This window comes from Nycticebus coucang, chromosome 22 (genome assembly GCF_027406575.1).
Source record: "Nycticebus coucang isolate mNycCou1 chromosome 22, mNycCou1.pri, whole genome shotgun sequence".
Taxonomy (NCBI): Eukaryota; Metazoa; Chordata; class Mammalia; order Primates; family Lorisidae; genus Nycticebus; species Nycticebus coucang.
Genome location: NC_069801.1, coordinates 21642567 through 21667504, shown reverse-complemented (window position 1 = coordinate 21667504; position 24938 = coordinate 21642567). Strand labels below are relative to the sequence as shown.

Sequence of the window (24938 nt, the reverse complement as noted above, 5' to 3'; positions counted from 1 at the left end):
TGAGGCAAGAGAATCACTTGAGCCCAAGAGTTGGAGGTTGCTGTGAGCTATGACGCCATGGCACTCTACCCAGGGTGACAGCTTGAGACTATCTGAAAAAAGCAAACAAATTAAAAAAATAAAAAAAATAGGAAGGAAGCCAACTTCCCCACACTACAACTGGCCAGCAGACTGCCCTTCCTAATTAAGAGGCCTGCAGATTGTCATGTCCTTTTTCTTCCCTTTTCTTTGAGACAAGGTCTTGCTCTGTTGCTTGGGCTAGAACACAACGGCATCATCATAGCTCGCTGCAATCTCAAACTCTTGGGCTTAAGTGATTCTCCTACTTCAGCCTCCCAAGTAGCTGGGACTACTATAGGCACACACCAACCACACCCATCAATTTTTTTTTTTTAATAGAGACAGAGTCTCACTTTATCACCCTTGGTAGAGTGCTGTAGTGTCACAGCTCACAGCAACCTCCAGCTCTTGGGCTTAGGCGATTCTCTTGCCTCAGCTTCTCAAGTAGCTGGGACTACAGGCACCCGCCACAATAGCCCGGCTATTTTTTTGTTGCAGTTCGGCAGGAGCCGGGTTGGAACTCTCCACCCTTGGTATATGGGGCTGGCACCCTACTCACTGAGCCTCAGGCGCCGCCCAAATTTTTATATTTTTTGTAGAGATGGCATCTTGCTCTGTTGCCCAGGCTGGTCTCAAACTCCTGGCCTCAAGAGATTCTCTGACCTTAGCCTCCCCAGGTGCTGGGATTAAAGAAGTGCGCTACTGTGTCCAGCTATCATTTCCATATTAAGGATTCTGTGACATTAAGTTAGGAAAGGAACAAAGAGGTGGCAAACTCCAGAGTCACATAACAACTTGGGTTTTCAACAGATTCCTCTCAGCAACAGCACCAGAACATTGTATTATATCAAGATGCCACGTGGACTAATTATGTTCTTTTATCAGTTTCTTTTTTTTTTTTTTTGAGACAGAGTCTATGTCGTCCTTGGTAGAGCGCCGTGGCATCACAGATCACAGCAACCTCAAACTCTTGAGCTCAAACGAATCTCTTGCTTCAGCCTCCCAAGTAGCTGAGACTACAGGCTCCTGCCACAACACCCAGTCATTTCTTTTTGCCCAACTATTTTTTTGTTGTTGCAGTTGTCATTGTTGTTTAGCAGGCCTGGGCCAGGTTTGAACCTGCCAGCCCAGGTGTATGTGGTCGGCGCCCTAACCATTGAGCTACGGGCACTGAGCCTTTTGTCAATTTCTTACTAAGAAACAGTTACAAGATATCAGCAAAACCCTGAAATTAATGTACAATCTTGTCTACACATAACAATGGGTGGTTTTTAGAGTGAGGATCCATAACTTTCAATGGCTGGTCAAAGGTGTCTCAGACCCAAAACAAGGAATCACAACCAAGAGGGTTAAATCCTGTCCTTCACTAGAGAATTCCCAAAGGAAGTGCAGGACAATCTTTTAGTAAACCAAAAACTTGCTTTTCCTAAGCACTAAAATACTCCCTATGTTGATATATTAACAATTCATAGGACCCTGCTATGTTCTTTCCTGTATTTTATGCCACATCTAATAACCAGCATTTCGCTACACAGGAAAAAACTTCACAAATAGCAAGCGTAACCACTTGATATACTTTTTCATAGTTTACCAAGTCAAACATCTCTATGGCTACAATCGGAAGACATAGTCCATTGATAAGAATATTCTCCCCGCCCCAGTCTACATGAAGCATATGAGAAGAACGGCAGAGGAATCAAGGCTTTCATAACTCATCAATGTGCAGAATTACTGGGTAACAAAAAGAAAATGCAAAATGATAAAACAAGGCATGCAGGAGAAAGTATTGAAAAGACTATCACAGTCTCCACCAATTCCAGATCTGGAAGTGCCCTTATACCTATATCTGCCACCTTAATATCTGTTTCAAACCTGCCTAGGACCTGTCTTCCCTCAAACTAATAGTCAATTAAAACCCATAACTACAGCAATGAATGCAATGAATAAAATGGAGTAATGAACTAGTATAAATTGCTTTTTGTCATCCCTAAAGCTCCTAAGGCTTTTCTTTACCTGCTTCTTGAGAGAAGAGTCTTCCCATATCAATAAGTTGTTGACAAAACCAGGCCAGTCTATCCTGTGTTAGGGTCTGACCTCTCTAACACTGTAATTCCTAGTTCGTTAAGAACTGCTGGAAATGAAAAACGATGGCTAGGATTAGTAAGACAGAAAAGTCACTTTCTAAAAGCCTCCAATGATGGGGAACTCACTTTTCCAGGAAACTCTGTCTTTTACAAAAGCTCTTAATATAAGAACAATTGTTGCAGGTTGAGCCAAAACCTGCCCCTCTATAATCCTACACATTGGGGTGGCGCCTGTGGCTCAGTCGGTGGGGTGCCGGCCCCATATACCGAGGGTGGCGGGTTCAAACCCGGCCCCGGCCAAACTGCAACCAAAAAATGGCCGGGTGTTGTGGCGGGCGCCTGTAGTCCCAGCTACTCGGGAGGCTGAGGCAGGAGAATCGCTTAGGCCCAGGAGTTGGAGGTTGCTGTAAGCTGTGTGAGGCCACGGCACTCTACCAAGGGCCATAAAGTGAGACTCTGTCTCTACAAAAAAAAAAAAAAAAAAAATCCTACACATTGGTCCTGAGTCTGTCCTCAAAGGCCACAGAGAGTAAGTCTGATCTTTCAGGCACATTTCAAAGGGTGAATAAAATAAAATTACAAGGAACAGAAAAAGAATGTCCTTTAGAAACAATAAACCACAAAGTGTGCCTCAGTGTCAGACTACCTTTGTACTATCTATGGAACGATAAAAAAAATGAATAAAAAGTAGTTGATACATTTTTCTCAAGGAAAGAAAGCTAGAAATTAATTCATATTTTCCTCAAATTGAAAGTTTTTGTTACAATTTTAACAAAAAAATTAGAAACTATCAAGACAGAGGCTATGGATTTTGTAGATATGAAAAAAGACCTGGCTTGGCACCCATAGCTTATTGGTTAGGGCACAGGTCACATGCACTGGGGCTGGTGGGTTTGAATCTGGCCCAAGTCTGCTAAACAAACAAATAACAACAATAACAAAAATAGCCAGGCTTTGTGGCGGGCACCTGTAGTCCCAGCTACTGGGAGTCTGAGGCAAGAGGATCACTTGAGCTCAAGAATTTGAGATTGCTGTGAGCTATGATGCCATCGCACTCTACCAAGGGCAACATAATAAGACTCTGTTTCACACACACACCAAAAAAAAAAAAAAAAAAGGCTAAGGCATCTTTTAAGTATAAAACCATTAGAGAAAGCTAAGGTAATGTGTTTTGTATATATGATATAGGAAGCTAATAGATAAAGAAAGAGGAGGAAAAATAATCAAATATGGCTCAATGTTAAATATTAGAGAATAACGTGGTAGTATAGAAAGGAAAATAAAAAAGTATTAGAGAGGGCAGCACCTGTGGCTTAGTGGGTAGGGCGCCAGCCCCATATACCAAGGGTGGTAGGTTCAAACCCAGCCCTAGCCAAACTGCAACAACAACAACAACAAAAATAGTGTTGTGGTGGGTGCCTGTGGTCCCAGCTACTCGGGAGACTGAGGCAAGAGAATCACTTGAACCCAAGAGTTGGAGGTTGCTCTGAGCTGTGTGATGCCACAGCATTTTACTGAGGGTGATAAAATGAGACAATGTTTCTACACACACAAAAAAAAAAGTATTAGAGAGCAACATGCCAGGAATAAAAATAAAAGACTAAGAGCATAAATTTAAAAGTATATTAATTGATCAGGCATGGTGGTTCAGCCTGTAATCCTAGCACTCTGGGAGGCCCAGGTGGGTGGATTACTTGAGCTCAAGAGTTTGAGCCCCACCTGAGCAAGAACGAGACCCTGTCTCTGTGAAAATTAGAAAAATTAGCCAGGCATCATGGCAGGCGTCTGTAGTCCTAGCTACTCAGGAGGCTTTGACAGGAGGATCGCTTGAGTCTTAGAGTTTGAGGTTGCTGTGAGCTAAGACATCACCGCATTCTACCCAGAGCAACAGGGTGAGACTATGTCTCAAAGAAAAAAAAGTATATGAATATCTTAAAAGTAGAGTCAGGAAAGTAGATGTGATTAATTAAAAACTGTGAGGCAGCTACAGCATTAGATATTTCAGAAATAAGACTGATTATACTTGGTATAGAACTGAATTGAAATAGACATGTAGTTAAAAAAAAATGTTTAGTTTGCCTGACAACTAAAAAGGATAGCTGAAAAAAACAGAAGATTGTCAGAATGCTTTTTTTCTTTTGGAGAAAGACAGTCTCACTCTGTTGCCCCAGGCTAGAGTGCCCATGGCCTCAGCATAGATCACAGCAACTTCAAACTCCTGGGTTCAAGTGATCGTCTTGCCTCAGTCTCCCAAGTTGTTGGGACTATGGGAGCCCACCACAACACCCAGCTAGTTTTTCTATTTTTAGTAGAGACCGGGTCTCACTCTTGCTCAGGCTGGTCTCCAACTCCTGAGCTCAAGGTATCTACTCTCCTCAGCCTTCCTAGGATTATAGGTGTGAGCCACCAAGGCCAGCCTCAGGATGCTTTTTTTCAAAGTAAATAAGAGCAAGAAAAAAAAAACAAACACAAGAAGTAAAAAAATGTAACTTATCTTTTGCTATGAAAATCTAAAAAATAGGGCAGCGCCTGTGGCTCAGTGAGCAGGGCACCGGCCCCATATACCGATGGTGGTGGGTTTAAACCCAGCCCCGGCCAAACTGCAACCAAAAAAATAGCCAGGCGTTGTGGCAGGCGCCTGTAGTCCCAATTACTGGGGAGGCTGAGGCAAGAGAATCACCTAAAACCCAGGAGTTGGAGGCTGCTGTGAGCTGTGATGTCATGGCACTCTACCAAGGGTGATAAAGTAAGACTCTGTCTCTAAAAAAAAAAAAAAAAGAAAGAAAGAAAATCTAAAAAATAGGCCTGGGCATTGTGGCAGGCACCTGTAGTCCCAGCTACTCAGGAGGTTGAGGCAAGAGAATCACTTAAGCCCAAGAGTTTGAGTTGCTGTGAGGTATGATACTATGGTACTCAACCGCAGGGTGAGTGAGACTCTGCCTCAGAAAAAAAAAAAAAGAAAATCTAAAAAATGCAAACAAGTAGAATAGAATGTTAAGACTGCTTTACAGAACATTCAAATGGAATCTGTATATTTATAAAAACGACTTTTGTGGCAGCAAATAAAATTTTCCACATTTTCAATTACTAACAGTAAATTATGCTCAAAAATTAACATGTCATTTTAAGGAAAAAAGGCTCTTTCAAAGTCTTTCCCAGAGGACATCATGAAAGACCATGTACCTCAGTCAAGGATAATCCTACTTGAGGAAAACAGTTATTGCTGGTGACCAGATGGAGTTTTTAGCTTGGTGTATCCATAGCAATACACAGCAAGAATAGTGGCAGTGTCTCAAGAACAAAATAAGCTAAAAGAAGGTAAACTTTAAGGATTGGTTGGTTAAACTAGAGGATATGAATGAGCTCATTCTAGACGCAACACAGCCTGGATCATAAAGGAGCACAAAATAGAAATGATGACCCTAAAAGCCATGGGCTCTGGCTTAGGCCTTACTTAACAAAACAACTGAAAAAGTTCATTCCTTGAGGTGGTGGACAATTTGCACATCTAGCTTCTTTACAATGGCCAGATTGGCTGCTCAGAGAATAGTAAAGCTGACCAGGGCCAGGCACAGTGGCTGACACCTGTAATCCTAGCACTCAGGGAGGCTGAGGCAGGAGAATTGCTTAAGCTCATGAGTTCGAGACCAGCCTGAGCAGGAGTGAGACCCTGTCTCTACTAAAAATAAGAAAAATTAGCCAGGGGTTGTGGCAGGTACCTTTAGTCCTAGCTAGTCGGGAGGCTGAGGCAAGAGGATTGCTTGAGCCCAGGAGTTTGAGGTTGCTGTGAGATATGATGTCAAAGCACTTTACCAAGAGTGACAAAATGAGACTGTCTCAAAAAAAAAAAAAAAAGATGGTGTTTTATGACTCCTTCCCCCTTGTAATCTAAATATCTAAATTAAAGCTTATTGAATTAAAGTTTAAAATTAATAAAACTACTTGTAAACACTTTGTAGAGTCAGAAGTCAAGTTAATGAAAAAGGCAGTGAGAAAGAGTAAAATTCACAGATGTTTTTGTATTCCCCTAAATAAACATGCAGTCCCAGTAAGCCAATGTGCTGGTCTGCTCCCATATCCACCAATGGCTGGGAAGGAGATCTGGGAATGGGAGAAGTTTTCAGAATGGAAATGATTCCAAGAATTCTAGGGAAGAGTATGCCATATAATCTCACTTCAGGATGCCTGGGCCTAGAGGAACAGGAAAATGGTTGGCCCCAAGACTCTCTTGCGAAGCAGCCCACTGCAACAACACGGATGAGGGGCTCTGGATATTAGGACAAAGCAGCTCATAAGGCGAAGCATTGCTGAGAAGGATAAAAATACACATTTAGACAGTCTTAAAAATGAAACAAAAATTTAAATGCATCTTATTCTTCCCTGATCTAGCATCTACAGTGGGCTGGCTTTCTGAATGCTAAAGAAGCATAGATCATCCCTCACAAACTGAGCAACACTGTCTTATGCTCTGCCTCTTGAGATCAACTCCTGCCCTGCCGGGAGGAAGCTATGGGCACAGACCACAAAGAAAAGTATCCAGCTCTTGACTTCTTTGAATTAGTGCAGGGGAATTATTTAATGGATTAAAGAATTCAACTGCTATTAAATCCAGTTACGAGTTTTTAATCTTTTAATGACAAGATTAGATTTATAAATAAATATCAATATTGTTTACTTATAAGCTATCACGTGACTACTGTAGCACCCCTAAAAGGTTTACTAATAGCCATAGACTAGCTCCAACCTAAAATGTCTTCCTGTTTCAGGAACAATGTATACATTTCAAATGTATGCTTACACATACTCTAATTGGCTCACCTGTCTCCATTAGTTGTGATGGACTCAAACTTGGACTTTTTCTTTGGAATTTCATTTTGAATTGAAGATGTAGAAAGTGTTTTCTGGCTTTTAATGGCAAAAATAGACACACACACATTAGAAAGCAGAGATTAATAAAATGTTACAATGAAAGCTGTCAAACAGACCAATGTAAGATAGTGGCTCTTCTATGCAAGAGCTAATTATTCTTGAGTATTAAAATCTACCAAGGGGGCGGCGCCTGTGGCTCAAGGAGTAGGGCGCCGGTCCCATATGCCAGAGGTGGCGGGTTCAAACCCAGCCCTGGCCAAAAAAAAAAATAAATAAAAATAAAATCTACCAAGGCTTTGATTTTGTAGGTCGTGGATGCATGGGTAGCTAATTTCCAAAGGACAAAAATAAATTCATGGCCTTAATCAAATATTACTTGCTTTACTAATATCCATGAGAACATAATTAGTAAGACTTTAATAAGACTTTAATTAGAAGTTTAATCTGTCTTACACTTAAAAAGTACTTTTATATTCTCACATGCATTTTATAATTCAGTGAGGTATAGGTAAGTTATTGTCGCTACTTCGCAGAAACAGCTCATCAAGGTTATCTTATCTACTAAAAGATACTCAGCTTGTCAGTAGCAAAGCTGGAACTGGAAACTAGGTCAACATATTTGAACTGCTAGTCTAGTCCTTTTTTTATTTCCTTGCTTTGTTGTTGTTGTTGAGACAGAGTCCCACCCTATGCCCTGAGCAGAGTGCACTGGCATCATAGCTCACTGCAACCTCAGACTTGGGCTGTGGGTATCCCGCTGCCTCAGTTTCCAGAAGCCGCTGGCATTACAGGCGCTGGCCGTGGCGCCTGGCTGGGTTTTTCATTTATTTTTAGGAGTTGGGGGTCTCACACTCACTCAGGTAAGTCTAAAACTCCTGAGCTCAAGCAATTCTGCCTCCTCAGCCTCCCACAATGCTGGGATTATAGGCATGAGCCACCGTGCCCGGCTAGTCTAGTTCTTCTTCACTGTATTTCTGGGAACCTACTGATTTAGCCCCTATAAATTCAACAAAACGGGTCCTAAAACAAAAGCTGCAAGTCTGTCTCTGTTATGCTACCTTTTTACTTTGATGGATGTTCAAATGCAAAGTCCAAAGAATTCTGCAGACCTTTTCTCATCTGACCTCTGCTCAGTGTTTGATACCACCAACCATGCCATCCTTCTTGAAATTTTCTCACTTGGTCATCCTCTGACTTTTGTCATAGCTGTTTCTGAGTTCTCTATTCTTAAATAGTAAATGCTTGTCTGCTGTGTCTCTATTCTTTTTTTTTTTTTTTTTTTGTACAGAGTCTCACTTTATTGCCCTTGGTAGAGTGCTGTGCCATCACAGCTCACAGCAACCTCCAGCTCCTGGGCTTAGGTGATTTTCTTGCCTCAGCCTCCCCAGTAGCTGGGACCACAGGCGCCCGCCACAACGCCCGGCTATTTTTTGTTGCAGTTTGGCCAGGGCCCGGTTTGAACCCACCACCCTCAGTATTTGGGGTCGGCGCCCTACTCACTGAGCCAGAGGTGCTGCCCTGTGTCTCTATTCTTAAATAGTAAATGCTTCTGTTTTCTTAGTTCTCTATCCTTAAATATTTTTTTTTTGTGTGTGGTTTTTGGCCGGGGCTGGGTTTGAACCCGCCACCTCCGGCATATGGGACCGGCACCCTACTTGAGCCACAGGCGCCACCCTATCCTTAAATATTAAATACTTTTGTTCTCAGCCCCTAATCCAAGAACAAGGATTTAACAATAACCTACAAAGTGGTTGGGAAAATGGTGTTCCCCAGAATATCTGCATTAGAATCATCTGGGATATTTTTTCTGAGAGGATGTTTATATAACAAAGTACATTCTTAGACTCTACCCTAGATCCTACTGAATTAAACTCTGTGGTGGAACGGCAGGAATCTGCATTTTTTTTTTTTTTTTTTTTGAGACAGAGCCTCAAGCTTTCGCCCCAGGTAGAGTGCTGTACCATCACAGCTCACAGCAACCTCCAACTCCTGGGCTCAGTGATTCTCTTGCCTCAGTCTCTCAAGTAGCTGGGACTACAGACATCCGCCACAAGGCCCAGCTATTTTTTGGTTGTAGTTGTCATTGTTGTTTGGCAGGCCTGGGTTGCATTCAAACCCGCCAGCTCTGGTGTATGTGACTGGTGCCAAGCCAGGAATCTGCATTTTTTAAGGTATTAGAAGTGTTCATAGACCTGGCACGGTGGTTCACGCCTATAATCCTAGCACTCTGGGAAGCTGAGGCGGGTGGATAGCTTGAGCTCAGGAGTTCGAGACCAGCCTGAGCAAAACCGAGACCCCCATTTCTATAAAAATAGAAAAATAGAGGCAAGAGGAAGGATTGAGCCCAAGAGTTGGAGCTTGCTGTGAGCTATAATGCCACTGTACTCTACCCAGGGTTACAGCTTGAGACTTTGACTTAAAAAAATTAAAAAAGAAGTGCCCATAAAAAAAAGAAGAAAGAAATCTGCATTTTAAAAAATCCCTACTCCCAGTGATTTTTATGTGCTACCAATAGCCCATGTCCAGATCTCTCTTCTGAGTTCTAGGCTAAGCACCTGTAAGTAATTCTTCTCGGTGCTTCAAACTCAATTTTTCAAAACTGAACTTCTCTTCCTCCCTCCTTCCTGTATTCTCCCAGTTAAGGATCTCCCTGCTCAGCGAAATAAGAATCCTGGGAATTGTTCTTTACTCACTCAGCTCCTGCCATATATCTGTTCATTAGAATATCTAAATTTCTTCTATCTAAATCCCCCCTTCAAAGTATCTTCCTGAATACCTGCCTTTTTTCTTCATTTTTTTCTCTTTTTTTCTTTTTCTTCTCGCCCAGCCTCAGTCCATTCTCAGCACACACTCCATCACCTGGTTCCCAGAACTCAGATTGCGCAGTGGTCATGTCATCATCGGCCAGGGCTCACAGTTACAGCAGCAGATACCTCTCTAAACTTCCCTCCCATCTAGCCTCACCTGCTCCAATTCTCCCCTTACCCACTGTGCCAAGTATCTGCCTTTTCTATCTTGACCGCCACTGCCTCAAGTGAGGAGATGAGGTTCTAGTTTGGAGGTTTTTGTTTGTTTTTTAAGAGACAGAAATCTCACTGTGTTGCCAGGCTGGAGTGCAGTAGCATGATCACAGCACTGTAACCATGAACTCCCAGGCTCAAGCAATTCTTCTGCCTCAGCTTTCTGAGTGACTGGGACTAAAGGAGGGCTTAACCACACCTGCGCAATTTTAAAATTTTTTTGTAGAGATGAGTCCTTGCTATGTCACCCAGGGTGGTCTTAAATTCTGAAATGCTCTCATCTCAGCCTCCCAATGTATTGGGATTACAGGCAGCAACCACTATTCCCAGCCCTGGCCAGGATTAATTTTTAATGCAGATGTAGTTCCTTCCCTGCCTACATACTTTCAGTGGCTTCCCACTAACCCTAGGTCCAAGTTCACACTTCCTACCAGGTCTGCTTTTCCTACCATTCCCCAGCTCCCAACCAATAAGCTCCAGCAATATAAAGAACTCACAGTTCTCCAGAGTTCCATATGTTCTTTTGCCCTCCATGCCTTGGCAAATACTTTTCTCTTACCCTAAGATGCTTTGGCCCATTCCTTATCTGATGATTCTAACTCATGCTAAGACCCAGCACCAACACCAGCTGTTCTCCAAGACTGTTTGCCTTATGTCTCAAGGCAGTTAACTATTACTTCCTCTCATTCCTTTATCTTGACATGTTTCCACTGTGGTGCCTATTACATCATATTGAAATGATTTGATTACAAGTCTATCATCTCTACCGGACAGCATATATATATATTTTTTTGAGACAGAGTCTCAAGCTGTCGCCCTGGGTAAAGTGTCGTGGCATCAGCTCGCAGCAACCTCAAACTCTTGGGCTTAAGTGATTTTCTTGCCTCAGCCTCCCAAATAGCTGGGACAATAGGTGCCCACCACAATGCCTGGCTATTTTTTTTTTTTTTTTACAATTGTCATTGAAATAACAATGGTGGCCCAGGCCAGGTTTGAACCCATCAGCCTGGGTGCATGTGGCTGGCGCCCTACCCACTGAGCTATAGGCGCTGCCCCAAGATAGCATATTTTTGTTTTGTTTTGATTTTTTGAGATAGTCTTACTTAATGTTGTCCTCGCTAGAGTGCTGTAACATCACAGCTCACAGCAACCTCCAACTCTTGGGCTTAAGCAATTCTCTTGCCTCAGCCTCCCAAGTAGCTGGAATTACAGGCGCTCACCACAACACCCAGCTATATATACATATTTTTTTGGCTGTAGCTATCATTGTTGTTTGGCAGGCCTGTGCTGGGTTTGAACCTGCCAGCTCAATGTATGTGGCTGGCGCCCTACTCACTGAGCTATGGGCACGGAGCCAGACAGTATATTTTTGGAGAGTAGTACAACTCTTATTCATCTCTGCATTCCCAGCAGAGTTCCTGGCCCATGAAATTCCTTAATAACATTTACTGAATATAATGATAATAACAAAAAATAACTATTAATAAAATGTACTGACTACCTCCTATATGCCAATTATAAAACTAATCACTAACTATGCACCACAAAATTTATCTACACAACAACCTGAGGTAATACTAATATTTCTCTCATTTACAGATAGGAGCCCGACAGGGAACCTAGCAGAGCCGGAATTCCATTCAGAGCCAGAACTCTTAATAATACTACAGATACACTAAAAGGAAGCTTAAAACAATGAAAGGACATCTTTTTTTTTTTTTTTTAATTGAGACAGAGTCTTACTTTGTCACCCTCAGTAGAGTGCCATGGTATCATAGCTCACAGCAACTTCAAACTCCCAGGCTTAAGTGATTCTCTTGCCTCAGCCTCCCAAGTAGCTGGGACTACAGGCACCTGCCACGATACCTGGCTATTATTTTATTTTATTTTTGTTTAGCAGGCCTGGGCCAGGTTCAAACCCACTAGCCCCAGAGCATGTGGTTAGTGCTCTAACTACAGAGCTACAGGTGCCCAGCCTAAAAGGGCTAGCACCCACCAGGACACATCTAGAACTATTAACCTCCTGGCCAAATATGCATTTAAAAAGTTGCATTCTTGGGCGGCGCCTGTGGCTCAGTGAGTAGGGCACCAGCCCCATATGCTGAGGGTGGCGGGTTCAAACCCAGCCCCGGCCAAACTGCAACAAAAAAATAGCTGGGTGTTGTGGCGGGCGCCTGTAGTCCCAGCTGCTCGGGAGGCTGAGGCAGGAGAATCGCGTAAACCCAAGAGTTAAGAGGTTTCTGTGAGCCGTGTGACGCCACGGCACTCTACCCGAGGGCGGTACAGTGAGACTCGGTCTCTACAAAAAAAAAAAAAAAAGTTGCATCCTTGAGTATGGTGCCTGTGGTTCAGTGGGTAGGGCACTGGCCCCATATATGGAGGGTGGCAGGTTCAAACCTGGCCCCAACCAAACTGCAACAAAAAAACAGCTGGGTTTTGGGTGGCTCCTGTGGCTCAGTGAGTAGGGCGCTGGCCCCATATACTGAGGGTGGTGGGTTCAAACCCAGCCCTGGCCAAACTGCAACAACAACAACAACAACAACAACAAAAAAAAAACAGCCAGACATAGTGGCGGGCACCTATAGTCCCAGCTGCTCGGGAGGCTGAGGCAAGAGAATTGCGTAAGCCCAAGAGCTGGAGGTTGCTGTGAGCCATGTGATGTCATAGCACTCTACCAAGAGCGGTAAAGTGAGACTCTGTCTCTACAAAAAAAAAAAAAAAAAAGAAATAGCTGGGTGTTGTGGCAGGTGCCTGTAGTCCCAGCTACTCGGGAGGCTGAGACAAGAGAATCGCCTACACCCAGGAGTTGGAGGTTGCTGTGAGCTGTGATGCCACAGCACTCTGCTGAGGGTGATAAAGTAAGACTCTGTCTCTAAAAAGAAAAAAAAAGTTGCATCCTTCAGAAAGTGAAATGTCCAGTCTTCTAGGGAGATCTCGCTCTGAGAGTGAGAACTAACCCTAGAGGGAAAGTAGAGTAAGGTCCACAAACCTTTCAGACACTATACAAAGTCAGGAAATCCTGAGACATTATGGAAATCTTTCCTGTCCTTGGAAGATATAGGAATTATAAAATACCACGTATAATAAATGAGCTTCCTCCTACTGGCTAGTAACTAGAGAGAAAATAGGAAAATTTACATGTGATAGTATGTTCCATGAATGACGGTGGGAGTAATACATCACCTGTGTCTCACACATCTTGGGGTTACCTGTTATAATGGCCGCCACCACTTAGGCGACTGTACTGTTCCTTCTCCTGATGGCCTGCATGAGAAGAGCTGCTCAGGTGTTTCCTCTGCTCTTTAGTCTTCTGAAGGACCCGTTTGTATGAAAGTGTGCACAGCCAGCACAGCAATTTCCCATCTACCTGAAGGACCAGGAGACAAAGATAAAGGAGGAGGAACGTACTGCAGTGGCTGAGAATGTAGTGTCGGGAGCAAGAACCTCTGAGTTCAGTTCCAGCTCTGCCACTTAGGAGTTGTGTGACCTTGGGCAAATCAACAGAGGGCTGTTGTAAGAATTTAGTGACATGGGCAGCACCTGTGGCTCAAAGGGGTAGGGCGCTGGCCCCATATGCCAGAGGTGGCGGGTTCAAACCCAGCCCTGGCCAAAACTGCAAAAAAAAAAAAGAATTTAGTGACATATGTAAGTAAACCACTTATCATGCTGCCAGGCACACAGAGTTGCTTGATAATATCAGCTGTGACTTTTACGTATTTTTTTGTTTCCCCTCAATTTAGCAAACACAGACCACAGCAAAGTTCTCACAAGAATTTCAAAAGACTGGCTCAGCACCTATAGCACAGTGGTTATGGCGCCAGCCACATACACCGAGGCTGGCAGGTTCAAACCTGGCCCGGGCCTGCTAAACAACTATGACAACTGCAACAACAAAAAAATAGCCGGGCGTTGTGGTGGGCCCCTATAGTCCCAGCTACTTGGGAGGCTAAGGCAAGAGAATCACTTAAGCACAAGAGCTTGAGGTTGCTGTGAGCTGTGAGGCCATGGCACTCTACTGAGGCCAACATACTGAGATTCTGTCTCTACAAAAAAAAAACAAATAATAATAATAAAAACTTTAAAAATAAAAGATAATCCTCTAAGAATTAAACTATCAAAAGCAAATAAATAGATAAGACTGATTGAGCGCTCATCATATGCCAAATTCCACTCCAAGGGCTTTACACAAAATAACCTGAACTTTGTGACAACCTTAAAGTCTGATCATCCCCGTTTACAGGCAAGGAAACTGAGGCGCTGAAAGATTAACATGCCAAAGTCACACAGCTAATAAGTGACAGAACCAAGATTTCAATCCACACATTCTGAGCCTGGATTATCCACTCTTAATGCCTAAATTTAGGTCTTCTCTCCTATAGTTTATGAACACGTGACTATGGATGTCTAAAAATATTGAACTCGTAGAACAGGATTGTAACAAATAAAGTAGAAATGTAATGAATTCTAGTATAATCAGATTAATAAAAAATGGCTATTTCAATTAATAATTACATACGTATCGTGTGAGTTATACTGTAGGCCAGACTCAATAATTGAGTATTTTATATACGTATCTCAGATAAATTGCACCACATCCTTGTAAAGTAACTACTGTTATTCCTACTGGGAAACATGAAGAATTCAATGCATAATGAAGATAAGTCACTTTGCCCAGGACCATTCAGCTAGCTTCAGAAACAGGATGGGACCAATGTTTGGGGGACTACAAAGCTTGTGCTACCTCCTGATTAACAATTCAGCTGTTTCAATATCTTGATTTAGGGAAGAGGTACCCTGGGTGGCAGGCAGGAATACTCTGCAGTCAAATGCTCTATCACTGATCTATACCCCAAAATAGGAGTGTTCTGGTCACTGGAAGGTTGCATCCTCCCATTAATGAATTTGGTTAGCAAGAGTCAGCCCTTCTCAAAATCACCTCTGGCCACCAAAAAAGAGTTTCTGAATGACACTCCTTAATTCAACAACTATTTCCTAAATACTTACTATTGCCAGGCCATTGGAAATACAACAGAGAGCAAGATAGACCAAGAGCTCACATTGCAGTGGGGCTGGACAAATAAGTCAGCAAGTAAACAAGGGAATTTTTCATGATGTCACATGCTATGAAGACAATAAAACAGGGTGATATGAAGTACGACTGAGGTAATTACTAAATGAAGGTCTCAGTGAGCAGGTGGCATCTGAGCTGAGACCTGACATGAGGAGCCTGTTATGATACTCTGGAAAATGGTGTTTCATGCAAAATGACAGTCAGTGCAAAGATGAGAATGAGACCAGCATGTCTGATAGACTAAAAGGTGGCCAGGATATCTGCAGGAAGGTGAGAGTTGTGAAGTGTGACAGAAGATGAGACTGAGAGCTAGGTAAGGGCCTTGTAGGCTATGTAAGGGATTTGGGTTTTATTCTAAGTGCAATTGGAAACCACTGAAGACTTTAAAGAGAGTAAAAATGACCAAACTCTAAACTATTTTGATTTCACCAAGGCACCACCATTCCATCTAGAGCCTCTACTGTCAGCTTCTTGTGATTTTTAACTTCAACACATAGAAACACTCAAAGAGGGTGGCGCCTGTGGCTCAGTCGGTAAGGCACTGGCCCCATATACCGAGGGTGGCGAGTTCAAACCCAGCCCCAGCCAAACTGCAACCAAAAAATAGCCGGGCGTTGTGGCGGACGCCTCCCGCTGCTCAGGAGGCTGAGGCAAGAGAATTGCTTAAGCCCAGGAGTTGGAAGTTGCTGTGACCTGTGTGAGGCCATGGCACTCTACCGAGGGCCATAAAGTGAGACTCTGTCTCTACAAAAAAAAAAGAAAAGAAAAAAATTAAAAAGAAACACTCAAAGAACCAGATAGTAAAACTGGTAATACTACTACATCTGGCTTAAGTTACCATCTCTTCTATACAGAGTTCTACAGAATTTTGCCGATCACCACTTCACTTAGGTGAAGCAATCATTATTATTCAGATTCTCATGAAATGTTAGAATATAATGGTCCACATTTAATGAATGAAGAAAATAAAATCTGAATATCTTCTTCTAGGTCAATAACAAAACCAAGAAAGAAACCTGAAAATCTTTATTATGTCTTTTTAACAGAATTGGACCACCTTAATTTCTCTGAAATAAAAAAAAAAAGTCATGAAAAACACAGAGATTTGGGTGGCGCCTGTGGCTCAGTGAGCAGGGCGCGGGCCCCATATGCGGAGGGTGGCGGGTTCAAACCCAGCCCCGGCCAAACTGCAACAAAAAAATAGCCGGGCATTGTGGTGGGAGCCTGTAGTCCCAGCTACTCGGGAGGCTGAGGCAGGAGAATCGCCTAAGCCCAGGAGTTGGAGGTTGCTGTGAGCTGTGTGATGCGATGGCACTCTACTGAGGGCAATAAAGTGAAACTCTGTCAAAAAAACACAGAGATTTACCTTCTTTCTGTCATCTTTCCTGTCAAATGCACACTGCTGCTTGCACTGTTCGCAGGAATAGGGTGGTCCATATTTCTTCTCTGAATTTGTGCAGCGCTGGCATTTATTGCCAATAAATGCGGCAATTATGTTGCAATACTGACAAGGTTTGGGCTAAAAGAGGGGTGAGAAGGGTCAAGTAAGTATTACTGTCATAAAATACCGGTGCTTTTTTTTTTTTTTTTTTTTGAGACAGAGTCTCACTATGTCACCCTTGGTAGAGTGCTGTGGCCTCACAGCTCACGGCAATCTCAAACTCTTGGGGTTAAGTGATTCTCTTGCCTCAGCCTCCCAAGTAGCTGGGACTACAGGCACCCACCACAACGCCCGGCTATTTGTTGTTGTTGTTGTTTAGCAGGCTCAGGCCAGGTTCAAACCCACCAGCCCCAGGACATGTGGCCAATGCCCTAACCATGAGCTATGGGTGCCAAGCCCAGTGTATTTTTTAAAAGCAATAATCTTGGGCGGCCCCTGTGGCTCAGTGAGTAGGGCGCCGGCCCCATATGCCAAGGGTGGCGGGCTCAAACCCAGCCCCGGCCAAACTGTAACAAAAAAATAGCCGGGCGTTGTGGCGGGGGCCTGTAGTCCCAGCTGCTCGGGAGGCTGAGGCAAGAGAATCGTGTAAGCCAAAGAGTTAGAGGTTGCTGTGAGCCATGTGACGCCACGACACTCTACCCGAGGGCGGTACAGTGAGACTCTGTCTCTACAAAAGCAATAATCTTAGTCCATTAATCATGGTAAAAATGTATTCCCAACTTCATACATTTGCTTTTATATTGATCAAATGAAGCCTGATTCTTAACACTACATAAACATTTTTTCTACAAAAAACTATTGATTTTAAAAATAAATTAACAAATAACAAAAACCCACTAGTGTTTATGCTGAGACGTCTATGAGAAATTAAACAGAAGTAGCTCTTTGAGGAAATTAGCAAGTAAGTGCTCCCAAATTTCTGAAAAGGCGTCTTAGCCATTAACAGTGCACAAACCATGTTGGGAGAATGCCTGCAAGGACACAGTACCCTGAATCCTAACAGTAAGGAAACAAAAAATAATTCATCAAAATGAATTGTCAACTGTTACTAAAGAGGTCAAGTCACAGAATTCATCTAATTTGTCTTTCCCCTTCAATACTGGTCACTAAAGCCTCTCAAGGAAAATTATAATCATAATCCTGGCAGTTACTATAAACAAAGAACTCCTTAACAATAAATATTAGCTAAATTTGAAGACTTAAGTACAGTACTAGATATATTATAAATAAAACTATTTGTTCTAATAAAAATATTATGACATTGGATGGAAGTGGAAGACATTATTCTTAGTAAAGCATCACAAGAATGGAGAAGCATGAATCCTATGTACTCAATTTTGATATGAGGACACTTAATGACAATTAAGGTTATGGGGGGGGCAGAAAGAGGGACGGAGGGAGGGGGGTGGGGCCTTGGTGTGTGTCACACTTTATGGGGGCAAGACATGATTGCAAGAGGGACTTTACCTAACAATTGCAATCAGTGTAACCTGGCTTATTGTACCCTCAATGAATCCCCAACAATAAAAAAAAAAAAAAAAAAAAGAGGAAAAAAAAAAGATATTATGACATTAATAGTCCACAGAAGGTAAGGTTCCAAGAGACCCAAGTGCTCACTGTTAGGTTCAGAGAATTCCTACTTACCGTACCATACAACTGCACATTCTGAGCACATTTCTTGCATATTGTATTGGTTTTACTGTTAAGGAGGAAAAAGACACAAAGCTTTTCTTAGAACATCTGAAAAAGAATGATTCTTCCTTAAGTCCAAGGCATTTGTTCATTACTAAGGGATAAGGTAAAATACGGTCCAAACACCTGGTTAACTGAAAAGTTATCTGGCCAATAATTCTTAATCATTATGTGGTTATAAATTTAATTATCTCAAAGGAAATGAAGCTTTGGTTGAAAAGAAGAGTGAAACCAAGCATGGTAGTGCACTTCTGTTGTCTCAGCTACTCAGGAGGTTGAGGCAGGAGGACTGCTTAAGTCTAGGAGTTTGATGCCACTGTACTATAGCTGGGGGAACAGAGAAAACATCGAAAATTAATAAATGTCTTATCAGGTAATGTCTGCTAAAAATAAAAATTTTTTAATACAATAAAATATTTACACAAAATATTTTCCAAGACAATTTGCTGCCACTTTAAATAAGGCAGCACACAGGATGGTGGTGGCTATGTAAGACAGAATCCACTAAGGGGTATGTAACAACTCACTTCCCAAAAGAAAAAAATAAATATAAATTAAAAAGCAGTAATAGGGCTCAGCACCCATAGCACAGTGGTTACAGTGCTGGCCACATACACTGAGGCTGGCGGGTCTGAACCCAGCCCAGGCCAGCTTAACAATGACAACTCCAACACCCAAAAAATAGCTAGGTGTTATGGAGGGTGCCTTTAGTCCCAGCTACTTGGGAGGCTGAGGCAAGAGAATCACTTAAGCTCAAGAGTTGGAGGTTGCTGGGCGGCGCCTGTGGCTCAGTTGGTAAGGTGCCTGCCCCATATACCGAGGGTGACGGGTTCAAACCCGGCCCCGGCCAAACAGCAACCAAAAAATAGCCGGGCATTGTGGCGGGCGCCTGTAGTCCCAGCTACTCGGGAGGCTGAGGCAAGAGAATCGCTTAAGCCCAGGAGTTGGAGGTTGCTGTGAGCTGTGTGAGGCCATGGCACTCTACCGAGGGCCATAGGGTGAGACCCTGTCTCTACAAAAAAAAAAAAAGTGTTGGAGGTTGCTGTGAGTTGTGATGCCACAGCACTGTACTGAGGGTGACATAGGGAGACTCTGTCTCAAAAAATACATAAATAAAATAAAAAATAAAAAGCAGTAAAAGTGTAGGGCATTGAAAGAGATCTCTAGAAAGATTACCATCAAAGATTCTGTGATACTGAACAGTATTTTGATTTGCACCTAGATTTATTACTGAAGGAATACACTATATGCCAATCTATACAAATGTTCCTGGTATTTTAGAAAGCATGCAAAGAAAAATTATATCCACGATCCATCTTGAAATAATTTGTGTGTGCTGTAAATTAACAGTTAAAGTTCATATCTCACCACATACACAAGTTAACTCAAGATGAACCATGGACCTAAATATACAAACTAAAACATAAAGCTTCTGGGGTATATTCTGTATGATTCCATTTAAATGAAGTTCCAGAACAGGCAAAACTAATCTATGGTGGAAATGAAAATTAGAACAGTGGTTGCCAAGAGGAAACAAGAATGTGGGGATTGACTGGGATGTTCCAGGAGAGGATTCTTCTGGAGTGACAGTAACATCTCGTATTTAAAAAAAAAAAAAGAAAGAAAGGGCGGTGCCTGTGGCTCAATGGGTAGGGCGCCAGCCCCATATACCAAGGGTAACGGTTGGAACCCAGCCGCAGCCAACTAAAACAGCAGTGGCAAGCTGGACGCCTATGGCTCAAGCGGCTAAGGCGCCAGCCACATACACCTGAGCTGGTGGGTTGGAATCCAGCCTGGGCCCGCCAAACAATGGCGGCTGCAACCAAAAAATAGCCGGCGCGTGCCTGTCGTGTAGCAGAGGCAGGAGAATTGCTTGAGCCCAGGAGTTGGGCTGTGATGCTATGGCACTCTATCCAGGGTGACAGCTTGAGGCTCTGTCTCAGAAACAAAACAAACAAACAAACAAAAAACAGCAGTGGCAACTGCAACAAAAAAGGCTGGCGGGCGCCTGTAGTCCCAGCTACTCCGGAGGCTGAGGCAAGAGAATCGCTTTAGCCCAGGAGCTGGAGGTTGCTGTGAGAGTGACGTCACGGCACTCTACCAAGGGTGACAATATGAGACTCTGTTTCTTAAAAAAAAAAAAAAAAAATTCTTGTATTTTGATAGGATTTGGAGTTATAAAAATGTATACTGGTTTTATTCACTGAATAATGTATTTAAGATTTGAACATTTTACTATGTGCAAATATTGCCTGGTATGGTGGCTGACACGTATAATCCTGGCCCTCTGGGAGGCTGAGGCAGAAGGACTATTTGAGCTTAGGCGTTGAGAGTGAGCCATCTCAACCAAAAATAAAACTAGCCGGGTGTGGTGTGGCACATTCCTGTAGTCCTAGTCCAGGCTACTTAGGAGGCTGAGGCAGGAAGATGGCTTGAGCTCGGAAGTTCTAGACTGCAGTGAGCTGATGCACTCTAGCCAGGGTGACAGAATGAAACTCTGTCTCCACACACACACACACAAAAATCTGCAAACAGGGGCGGCGCCTGTGGCTCAGTGAGCAGGGCGCCGGCCCCATATGCCGAGGGTGGCGGGTTCAAACCCAGCCCCTGCCAAAACTGCAACAACAAAAAAAATAGCCGGGTGTTGCAGCAGGCGCCTGTAGTCCCAGCTACTCAGGAGGCTGAGGCAAGAGAATCGCCTAAGCCCAGGAGTTGGAGGTTGCTGTGAGCTGTGTGATGCCACGGCACTCTACCAAGGGCAATAAAGTGAAACTCTGTCTCTACAAAAAAAAAAAAAAAAAAAAAAAAAATCTGCAAACAAACATTTAACTCTTAGTTAATGATACGCATGCTGAAGTCTTTAAGTATCAAGTATACTTACGTCTACAATTTTAAAAGGCATCAGAAATAAAATGGATTGATGGATTAAGATGAACAGATGGACAGATGTAAATAAACTAAAAAGTAGATTATAGAATTTAAGTGGTAGGTATACAGAGGTTCACCAATTCTTTTCATCTTTCTTTTTGTTTGAAAATATCCATAATAAAATGTTGGAGAAAGTATCTGTAGACTTGAAATTAGGCTTAAAATTAGACATAAAATTAGGCTTCCAGGTCTATGTAGAAACTAGCAAAGAGACTCTACCCTGCTCAAGGCAGGATCACCTAAATTACCAAAGGTCCACAAAAGTCAAACTTGCAATACCAATAAATCATTTGGCTGCTATGGAAAAGTCTCCCAAAGATATGTGGCCACTCACACCTAAGTGTTGTTCACACTTTAAAAAATGAGATTCACACAGGAAAGTGTAAAGGCAAGTGAACTTCAAATGTGATTAGGGCTAACAAATCCTTTACCAGGATTATTACAATTCTACTTGGGCTTATAATTCTTTAAAGTCTATATATTTACATAAAGTCTGTATATTACATATTTACATATTGGAACATGAGGTTCATATTTTACTGTTGTGAGATGGGTTTCTCTTTTTTTCCCCAGATGACAATTGATTTCATATGGCAGGATTGTTTTGTGTCAAAAGTTTATAACCACAATATAAAATGATCAAGGGTCTGAAAAATAACTTTATCTTACTCCACAAATAACTCAAGATGGACTACAAACCTAAATATTTAGAAGTTGCAGAATCTGTGTATAATACAGAATCTGTGTCTAGTGTAATTGATTACAAATGTGTACATAAAATGCAATCAATTACAGACTTTAAGAGGAATAAGCCTATTAATATCTTTCATGCTCAAGGAAACTCTACCTCTCCTGCTGGTATTCAGTCCTGCAGTAGGTGCACTTCACAACAGGGTGTGCAATCCGACATTCCTGAAATGAAATGAGGATATAATTTTAAAAGGCAGTCACAAATGGAAACAGCCTTCAGTAGGAGGCAGAAGACCTGGGTACTATTCCTAGCATAGCTACTATGCTTGAGTCAGTTAAACTTTCTAAGCCTTATTGTTCTCCTCTGTAATACTGCCCTGCTGTTGATGTGCGAGTTAAATAAGAATTTACATGGAAGTAGTCATAAATTATAAAATAAACATATGCATGAATAAGCCCCAGACTGGGAATCAGAAGCTCTGAATTCTAGGCCTGGTTTTTCGGCTACTGTGATTTTGAGCAGGCTTACTCATGAAATCGAAGTGCTGAATTAAAATCATTATTTATGTATACAAAACTTCTTTAAAATCATATACACATACTGCACGTATATGGTTCGTTTTAGGGTTTTTTAAGACCTAGTGGCAAAAGGAAAGTCATGGCCATCTGAGGCAAAAGGGGCATGACAATTATGAGTTATCCAAATCAGAGACACAAACTCTGGATTATCTGGGTATATCTCAATATCACTCTGCAGCCAGCTTAGTGACTTTTTAACTGTCTCTTCACAGCATCTCTTTTCACTTAAATAGGCAAAGTGGAATGAAGCAACTTAAAACCAAAACAAGAGTTGGACCTTCAGGGGCAAAAAAAGAAAAAAAACTGATTAGCAGCTGGTTAAGGTTGAGGATCGAAGGCCACCAACTGGATGCTGAAAAGACATCCTTCTAATTCGTGCGCTTGATTGTGGGGTTTTTTAAAAAATAAAACCTTGCCACCTCTGATTCTGAGACTGGCTGAAAAGTGCCCGTGAGGCGCCGGAGTTCTAGGTACGGCTCCCAGGGAGCATCTAACTCTGGAGTTCAGTTCCAGGCGGGGCAGAAGGTCGGTAATCACAGTCTGTAACCAGGGAGAGTGCTGCGGCGGGGAAGACAGCAGAAAAGGGACCCCGGGGCAGATGGTCTGGGGCAAGCAGGAGACCCGCTGTCCCCTCCCCCGACCTCGTGGGGTCCAAGAACAATCCCCGCGGTTGCTAAGCACCCGGACACGCCGGCCGCGGCGCTGGACTCTCCCACAAGCCCTGCCGGCCCCCAGCGGAGTGGGTGCGGCTCCTCAGCTAGGCGGGCCTGCCACGCCCTGCCCTGTGGACCCCGCCGGCGTCCCAGCAGAATCGAGAGCTCCGGGCCGCGCCTCCTGCGTTCCCAGTTCCCGGCCGCCGCCCCAGCCCGCGCACCTTGCACAGCTGCTGCCCCTGAGACAGCGCCTCGAAGGGGAAGCGCTGGTGGCACTTGGTGCAGGCGTAGAGCGCCGCCATGTCCGGCCCGGGCCGTGCTCACCGGCCCGCGGCTTTTTCTGACAGTCTGAGGCACAACCTGGCGGCGGCAGGCTGCAGGCTGCGGCAGGCGGGAGGGCGGGCGCTGGCGGGCTGGGTCGGACCCGGGCGGGCAGGGGCGGTCGCGGCGGTGCTGGATCCCCGTTCACTGGTTCGATTCAACGTCGATCAAGTAGGAAGAGGCGGAACACGGAGTTCTCAACGATTCGGATTCGGTCTGAACTGGAGGACGCCACTATGACGCGCGAGGCCGCGATTATGTAAAACGCAGTCACGCGGGGGTGCTGCCTGGAGCGACCGTCTTCCGACCGGGACCTCGGAAGCGCCCAGGCTCCTCCCACGTCTTTCTGCGTTCCAGCCCTTGCTCCTCCTCTACCCGGTCGCGGGCGCAACCGCGCTTCTCGCGATACTTCTGTTGAGTTGTGATGTTTTTTGTTTCCATGGAGCTGCCCTTCGGGAGCATCAGGGGCGCGTTAGACCCAGGGCGGTGCCTTGTTGAACTAGAACTAGGCCACTGCCCAAAGCCCGGAGAAGGTGGGGAGCACGTGAAAGAAGTCCTCCATCATCAGAGCCAGGAGAGTCCTGCCTAGCCCTCCTATCCAAGGAAGAAGACGATACTAAGAGGGGCAACTTAGAAGGGTGCCCTCTAAAAAAGAGGATTCTAGGGTCATTAACCTCGACGGCAAAGAGGAGCCCCAAGACAGCACACCTATTTTATGGAAGAGGGATACTAGAGAGATGACAGTCCCTCCAGGAGGCATAAGACGGATACCCAGGAGCCTCCGTGGCCTAGAGGCCCCCTTAGTGGGATGCAGTTAGCCTAAGCCTGCTTTCTACGGTTTTCTCTGGTTGTTCCCCAAGTTTGGCAAGCAATCACCTGGGGTTTCCTGGCCCGACCTGGCCCCCGGAAGGGGAAGAGAAGCCACCCCCTTCCCGCCCCTCTGCCTCTCTTTGCCTCCCACTTGCATACAAGGGCTGCCCAAGTAATGACAGACTTCCTGTTCTTGAGGTGTTGGCAAAGCTTCCCGAAGTGCTGACCTTTCCAAGTCCTGCCCTGTATCTGCTCTTGGGTTTAAATTACTTTTGGCTCTGCCTGTACGGTACTAATTGCAGTTTTACCTCAATGCATGCTTTTTACGATTGAAGACGCACTTATTGTTTCTATTTTCCTGCCCCAATAAAATGTACTCTCTTTGAATACCAAGTCTCTGCTTGTGTGTTCCTCCGAAGGCTTGCATAGAATCAGAAGAGAAGTTTCTACATTGGACCTATCACTGAACTTCTCAGAGCCTCATTTTCTTCAATTGTACAGTTGGGCCATTGTGAGCATCAAAAACGGTACATGGAGGAGAAGGTTGGGAAATTGTTTAATGGACAATGAAAGTGTTTTGGAACTAGATAGAGGTGATGGTTGTACTACACTGTGAATGCACTAACTGCCACTTAATTGTTCACTTTATAATGGTTAATTATATGTTATGTGAATTTCACTTCAGAATATGGGGTGGGTTTTTATTGTTGTTTTGTTTAG

The 24938-nt window shown here is 43.6% G+C and overlaps 1 protein-coding gene and 1 non-coding gene across 4 annotated transcripts in view; both read right to left on the bottom strand.

The window, feature by feature from the left end:
* FAM76A (family with sequence similarity 76 member A) overlaps positions 1-24286 on the bottom strand; it is a 32849-nt gene extending 8563 nt beyond the window's left edge. Inside the window, exons 1-7 of one of the 3 annotated variants that reach the window (XM_053575812.1) lie at positions 23309-24286; positions 22013-22077; positions 18190-18244; positions 16471-16623; positions 13243-13400; positions 6963-7049; positions 6320-6451 (exon numbers count right to left, since the gene is read on the bottom strand). In XM_053575812.1, coding sequence (XP_053431787.1) covers positions 6320-6451; positions 6963-7049; positions 13243-13400; positions 16471-16623; positions 18190-18244; positions 22013-22077; positions 23309-23389 — 731 coding nt within the window. In that variant the 5' untranslated portion in view covers positions 23390-24286. The remainder of the gene's footprint in view (positions 1-6319; positions 6452-6962; positions 7050-13242; positions 13401-16470; positions 16624-18189; positions 18245-22012; positions 22078-23308) is intronic. The other 2 variants (XM_053575813.1, XM_053575814.1) reach the window with 2 other exon arrangements.
* On the bottom strand, positions 9838-9920 carry LOC128575700 (small Cajal body-specific RNA 18). Its single transcript, XR_008377112.1, has one exon. It is a non-coding gene; the product is annotated as a small Cajal body-specific RNA 18 (non-coding RNA).
* Positions 24287-24938: the final 652 nt, after the last annotated feature.